Genomic DNA, 6,903 nt, shown 5'->3' with positions numbered 1-6,903 from the left:
TCTTGCTCTGTTGCCCAGGCTTGAGTGCAGTGGGGAAATCTCGGCTCACTACAAACCCCATCGCTCGGTTTCAAGCGATTCTCCTGCCTCAGGCTCCCGAGTAGCTGGGGCTACAGGCGCCCGTCACTACGTCTGGCTACTTTTTGTATTTTTTTAGCAGACACGGGGTTTCGCCAGTTTGGCCAGGCTTATTTTGAACTCCCACCCTCAAGTGATCCAGCTGCTTTGGTCTCCCAAAGTGCTGGGATTACAGGCATGAGCCACTGTGCCCGGCTGAGACAAGTTTTCAAATGGACCTCAGAGCTATTGTAAAGGTTATACCCAGCTGTAGCAACCAGTCTGCAGCACCGTGTGACTTTATTCCTTCCAGGAAGGTTATAATCACAGGCTTTGTTCCTCTCTTGGCATTGTCCTCAGGCCACTAATGAGAGGGTCCCCAGAGAAACTATGCCCCAGCTGAGAGCTACCCTGCCACCAGGGTCATGGGCAGAAGGTGTGTGTGTTGCCTACGGCACATATCAAACTACCCGCCTCTGTTGGGTTGCATTTTGTCTCTGCGAAATTCATGCCCTTCTGAACCCTGTGAATGTGACCTCATTTGGAAACAGGGGCTTTGCAGATATAATCCAGTTAAGATAAGATCATACTGGAGTAGAGTGAGCCCTAAACCCAATGCGACTGTTGTCCTCATAAGAAGAGAGAAATTGGGCCGGGCACAGTGGCTCAAGCCTGTAATCCCAGCACTTTGGGAGGCCAAGGCAGGTGGATCACGAGGTCAAGAGATCGAGACCATCCTGGTCAACATGGTGAAACCCTGTCTCTACTAAAAAATACAAAAAATTAGCTGGGCGTTGTGGCACGCGCCTGTAATCCCAGCTACTCAGGAGGCTGAGGCAGGAGAATTGCCTGAACCCAGGAGGCGGAGGTTGCGGTGAGCCAAGACTCTGTCTCAAAAAAAAAAAAAGAGAGAAATTAGGCTGGGCACAGTAGCTCATGCGTGTAATCCCAGCACTTTGGGAGGCCAAGGCGGGTGGATCACTTGAGGTCAGGAGTTTGAGACCAGCCTGACCAACAAGGTGAAATCCCGTCTCTACTAAAAATACAAAAATTAGCCAGCCATGGTGTCATGCACCTGTAATCCCAGCTACTCAGGAAGTTGAGGCAGGAGAATTGCTTGAACCTGGGAGGCAGAGGTTGCAGTGAGCCAAGATGGTGCCATTACACTTCAGTCTGGGTGACAGAGACTCCATCTCAAGAGAAAAAAAAAAAGAGAGAAATTTTGGTCAGTTTCAGTGGTTCATGCCTGCAAACCCAGCACTTTGGGAGGTCAAGATGGGAGGACTGCTTGAGACCAGGAGTTCAAGATCAGCCTGGGCAACATGGCAAAATCCCATCTCTACAAAACATAAAAATTTGCCAGGTGGTAGTCACAACTACCTGGAGGGCTGAGGCAAGAGGATTGCTTGAACCTGGGACTGAGGCTGCAGTGAGCCAAGACCACGCCACTGCACTCCAGCCTGTGTGACAAAGTGAGACTTTGTCTCAAAAGAAAACAAAAAAAACCGGAGGCTGGGCACCATGGCTCATGCCTGTAATCCCAGCACTTTGGGAGGCTGAGGCGGGCAGATCACCTGAGGTCAAGAGTTCGAGACCAGCCTAGCCAACATAGTAAAATCTCGTGTCTACTAAAAATGAAAAAAAAAAAAAAAATTAGCTGACTGTGGTGGTGGGTGCCTATAATCTCAGCTACTCAGGAAAGGTCAGGAGTTCAACACCAGCCTAGCCAAAATGGTAAAACCTTATGTCTACTAAAAATGCAAAAAAAAAAAAAAAATAGCTTACTGTGGAGATGGGTGCCTATAATCCCAGGTACTCGGGAGGCTGAGGCAGGAGAATACCTTGAATCCGGGAGGCAGAGGTTGCTGTGAGCTGAGATTGTGCCACTGCACTCCAGCCTGGGTGACAGAGTGAGACTCCATCTCAAAAAATATATATAAATAAAAATTAAAATAAAAACATCAGCCAGGCATGGTGGCACATACCCCTCCATCCTGTCTACAGTCCTAACTACTCGGGAGGCTGAGGTGGGAGGATCTCGAGCCCAGGAATTCAAAGTTACACTTGAGCTATGGTCGTGCTACTGCAGTCAAGTCTGGGCAACAAAGAAAGACACTCTCTGTGAACAAACAAAAAAAAAAAAAGAGGGAAATTTGGTCACAGACACACAGGGAGAACACCATGTAATGCTGGCGGCATAGACTGGAATGATTAGAATGATGCATCCAAAAGCCAAGGAATACCAAGGATTGCCAGCAACCATGGGAAGTGAGGAAGAGGCAGAAAGAATTCTTTTCTAGAGCCTTCAGAATTAGTGCAGCACTGCCAACAAGTTGATTTCAGACTTGTGAACCCCGGAACTGTTAGAGAACAAATTTCTCTTGTTTTAAGCCACCCAGTTTGTGATAGTTTGTTATGGCAGTCCTAGGAATCTAACACATCCTAAATCTAGAGGTGTGAAGCAAAAGGGTTTCTTAGATCTCAATTCCATGGGTTGGCTGGGCTCAGTTGGGTGGTTCTTCTGCTCCACGTGGTGTCAGCTGGGGTGACTGACTCAGGCTGCAGTCAGCTAGGAGCTGGGCTGGGGGCTCACTCACACAATAGGCAGTTGGTTCTGGCTGTTGGCCGGGGGTACCTTAGTTCTCTTCCGTGTGCCCTCTGATCTCCACATCACCTTTCTAACAGGACGGCCCAGAGTTCTTTACATGGCAGCTGGCTTTGGAGGTAGAAACAGAGGATGGTAGAAACAGAAGCTGCAAGGCCTACTGAGGCCTAGGCAGAGAAGTCCCAGAACACTTATTTCCAATGCATTCTATTGGCCAAAGCAGGTCACACAGCCCATCTACAGTCAAGGAAAGTTAAAATATACCCCACTTTCTTTTTTTTTTTTTTTTTTTTTTAAAGAGATGGGATCTTGCTATCTCATTCAGGCTCTAGTGTAGTGGCACAATTGCAGCTCACTTCATCCCCGAACTCCTGGGCTCCAGAGATTCCCCTACCTTTGGACCCCATAGACTCCACCCTTTAAAAGAGGTGTAACAGACAATGCAAAAGGGCATCTGTGGTGGGAGAGATGGTTATGGACATCTTTGGAAGCAACCTACCAGAGTGCATGAATGTTTTGGGGGAGGCCTCAGCCAAGGACCCCAGAGATGTGGTCCCTGTTGATGGGGCTGCTGACAAGGCTAGGATTCCTCTGTCTGAGCAGGGACCCCAGACCCATAAGCTGCCGGCTCAGCTCAGCCATCAACTCACTGGGTGACCTTGGGCCAGCCCCTCATTCACTGAATGATAACTCATTTAACACCTACTATGTGCCAGGCCCAGAGCCAGGCACTGGGGTCCTGGTAGGAACATATCAGGTCTCCATGGAGCTTTCAGTGTAATGGAAGACAAAAGGCCAGGTGCTGTGGGTCATGTCTATAACCCCAGCACTTTGGGAGGTCAAGGAGGGTGGATCGCTTGAGATCAGGAGTTTGAGACTAGCTTGGCCAACATGGTGAAACTCCATCTCTACTAAAAATACAAAAATTAATCAGGAGTGGTGGTGTGCACCTGGCCGTAGTCCCAGCTCAGATGGACTAAGGCAGGATAACCCAGGCTGAGGCAGGAGAATTACTTGAACCGGGGAGGTGGAGATTACAGTGAGCCAGGATCACGCCACTGCACTTGAGTCTGGGTGACACAGCAAGATTCCATCTTAGAAATGAAAAAAGAACAGAGAAAGGAAAAAGCACATAGCTAGACAAACTAGTCAGTGTGACAAATGGAATGGCTGGAAGTTGGGCTAGAGATTCTCTGAGGATGAAGAGGCTGGGAGGTTGGAGGGTAGCGTCCCAGAGGGTGAGAAGTGCTGTCCCATTCTGGACCCCATTTTCCTCCTCCAGACATTGAGAGGTGGGTCAGAGCTACGAATTTCAATTCTGTTCCCTGGAGTCCTAGGGTTCCCCAGAGGCACCTGAGGGACTGATGCAGAAGAGGCTGAGCAGGGCATCTGAAGTGTAAGCCCAGCCGGGCTCAAGGCTTCTGGTGAGCTCCCACTGTCCAGTTTCCCAGCCGGGCACCCTAGCTTCCCTGGAACAAAATTTTCCCAGCGGATCCCTTGTTTCTGAATGGCCCTGATGGGGCCTGGTCTCTGGGGAAATGGAGAAGCCACACCTCTGTCTGCTGGACAACACCCCCAGAACAGATTGTGGACCAGGATGCTTAGCTGTTCCCTCACCTTTGACCTTGGACCTGCTTGAACCTGGAGAGTCCCAGGGGCCCCACAAGAAACACCAGTGTCTCTTGAAGAGCTCAGGTTTTTTGGGGTCAGACACTCCCCTTCTGTGTGGCCCTGAAGCAAGCCCCTTTACCTCTCTGGGCTTCAGAAGGAGCCTCGCCCCAGTGCTCAGTACAGAGGCAGGACACTGAGAGCCAGATCCTCTGAAGCTGGCCTTGAGGTCAGCACAGGGTGGGCGTAATCCCTCTGTGGAGAAAGGTCCAGAGAAGTAGCAGGAAAGGCCCAGCCTTCGGGGGAACCCAGCCTGCCCCAGTCCCTGGTGCCTGTGCCCACCCATTCTGGGATGCTCTGGGCTTAGCCTGCCTCACAGGAGTCGGCAGGGGTAGGGGGCGTGTCTGAGCCAGCCACTTAACCACCGGGCAATCGTTGGCTTCTTCTCAGCATCTTTATTACTGTGTTCAGTTCCAGCGCTAGACAGGGGATGGGGCAGGGTGGGGCCAGAGATGCCAAAAGCAAGAATCTCTGGGCCTCAGTTTCTCCCTCTGTCACATAGGGAGGGAAAGCTTCCCCTGCTTCCTTCATCAGAACACCAGGAGGTTCAAAGATTTTCAGCACAGGGTATCCAGTCCTGAGGGCCGCCCAGTTGTGTCCTTGCCCCAGGGGGTTCACCATCTGGGAGGGAGACCTGCGCCTGGGCCCCCCATCAGCAGCTGACAAGAAGGGCAGTTGGGTCATGGCCCAGTGACCAGGCAGCGTCCGTGAGCCTCTCAGCCATGGGTCTGGCTTCACCAAGCTCCATCCTGGAAGTTGACGGCTGGTCTCATGTCGGGCAGCAGCGTCCACAGCCTCCATTCTGGGCAGGCTCCTTCTAAACCTTCATAGAATCAGCGTCCAAGGCCCTTACCCAAGCCCAGAGGGCAGAGAGCTGAACCCCCTTCTTTTTGGCCCTGCTGGGGTCTTCGAAGAGAGCTAGCTGCTGGGGTGGGAGGGCCAGAGCTAAGAGGGGCAGCCACATGGGACTCCAGTGAGCTGGTGGCAGAAGCCTCATTGGGCCACCCAGCCATAGTTCAGAGAGCTGTGAAGAGGTAGGTAGGTCAGCAGACACGGCAGGCTGGTCCGGGCACAGCAGGGGGGCCACCATGGCTTCCAGCATCTTTAGCTGATGGTGCCCAGTGTGGGCTACGGGGAGGCCGGCTGACTCAGAGTCACGCTGGGGAAGATGGTGACAAAGCTGTCCCACCTTCTCCTTACCTGCTGGAAGACAGAGGTGGAGTAGGTCCCACGGGCTGAGTGGTGGGCTTAGCTGTTGTTCCACCCACAGCCACGAGGTGGGGGTAGACCCCAGGGAGAGAAACACTGCTCATTCACGACCCTTTCTCTTAGAGTAAGGAGGCAGGGACCAGAAGCCGGCAGCTCCTCACAAAGGGGTCCGGATGTCCCCTTTTCCCTGAGGTGAAAGGGTCACACAGTGTACTTCCCGGGAAGTTGTACTGGCTGATCTCCTTGCCTCCTGCTCCATTCCTCTGTCCAACATACTGTCAGATTAATCTGCTAAAAACGGCTCTTACCATATCACCCTCCTCCTCTAAAACCTTCAGTGGCTCCCCAGCGCCTATGGGATAAATCCCAAATGCCTTCAGGGCCCTCTGAAATATGGCTCTGGGGTATCTCTCTCTGCGCCCTCATCTCCAGGCCACTCGGTTGTCATCTTAGTACACAGCCCCAGATGGCTCTCCCTCTGAACCTTTGCTGCCCTGAAATCCCCACCTATCTGCTGTGGCACCCTCCATCCTTCAGCCTGCAGCCATACCTGTTGGTACCACCTCAGCCACCGTCGGCTGCCTCCTCGCTGGGCTTGGATCAGCTGCTCTGTATCCCCCAGGCTACCCGGCAGTTGCTCCTGAGCAGCGGCATCTGGCCCTTCTGTGCCTCTGTCGAGGCCCTGGGACCTGGACTTCTCACGCCCCTCTCTGAGGCTCAGCGCCCTGTGGAATTGGCCCTCCAGGGGCCTCCCCCAGGGTTCCTGCAGCTTTCCATAGGAGGGTCGGGGCCCTCTCAAGGACTGGCTTCGCAGCCCTGGTCCCATAGCTCCAGAGGCTGCAGGCACAGGATGCTCCCACCCTCAGCAAGACGCTGGCTGTCTGAGGTGCCCCAGTGCCGCCACCCATCTGACAAGAGATCAGCTGGGAACAAAGGTTGGTGCTGCTGAGGTGGCTTTCATAAATCAAAGGGCAGGCCACAGGGCCAAGCATCCCTGAGTCACCTCACCACTGCCACCCTACCTTCTGAGTCAGGGAGTAAAGGCCAGCCAGGTACAGTGGCTCATGCCTGTAGTAATCCCAGCACTTTGGGAGGCCGAGGTGGATGGATCACGAGGTCAAGAGTTCGAGACCATCCTGGCCAACATGGTGAAACCCTGTTTCTCTACTAAAAATACAAAAATCAGCTGGACATGGTGGTGTGCGCCTGTAGTCCCAGCTACTTGGGAGGCTGAAGCAGGAGAATCAAATGAACCTAGGAAGCGGAGGTTGCAGTGAGCTGAGATTGGGCCATTGCATACCAGCCTGGGCGACAGAGCGAGACTCCATCTCAAAAAAAAAAAGGCCAGGCACGGTGGCTCATGC

At 52.8% G+C, this 6,903-nt stretch overlaps 1 protein-coding gene across 2 annotated transcripts; it reads right to left on the bottom strand.

Moving 5' to 3' along the window:
- Positions 1-4,705: 4,705 nt before the first annotated feature.
- On the bottom strand, positions 4,706-6,449 carry C10H11orf86 (chromosome 10 C11orf86 homolog). Of its 2 annotated transcripts, none has more exons than XM_009008546.5 (2): positions 6,090-6,449; positions 4,706-5,533 (listed from the first exon to the last, which is right to left on the bottom strand). In XM_009008546.5, exons 1-2 carry the CDS (start codon positions 6,363-6,365, stop codon positions 5,459-5,461), a joined length of 351 nt encoding a protein of 116 aa, XP_009006794.2. In that variant the 5' UTR covers positions 6,366-6,449; the 3' UTR covers positions 4,706-5,458. The 2 variants fall into 2 exon arrangements, with proteins under 2 accessions (XP_009006794.2, XP_002755618.2); XM_002755572.6 differs by having other exon boundaries at positions 4,706-5,530.
- Between the last annotated feature and the right edge of the window lie 454 nt (positions 6,450-6,903).

The sequence above is a fragment of the Callithrix jacchus genome, chromosome 10 (assembly GCF_049354715.1).
Source record: "Callithrix jacchus isolate 240 chromosome 10, calJac240_pri, whole genome shotgun sequence".
Lineage (NCBI taxonomy): Eukaryota > Metazoa > Chordata > Mammalia > Primates > Cebidae > Callithrix > Callithrix jacchus.
Note: the sequence above shows the minus strand (reverse complement) of the source record. Positions and strands in the feature narration are given on the sequence as shown.

Excerpts from the sequence above, each read along its gene's own strand:
- C10H11orf86 (XM_009008546.5), bottom strand. The coding sequence starts at position 6,365 with ATGGGACCAGGGCTGCGAAGCCAGTCCTTGAGAGGGCCCCGACCCTCC. Across the intron at positions 5,534-6,089 it reads GGCTGAGGTGGTACCAACAG|CAGGTAAGGAGAAGGTGGGA; the intron begins GTATGGCTGCAG and ends TCTGTCTTCCAG.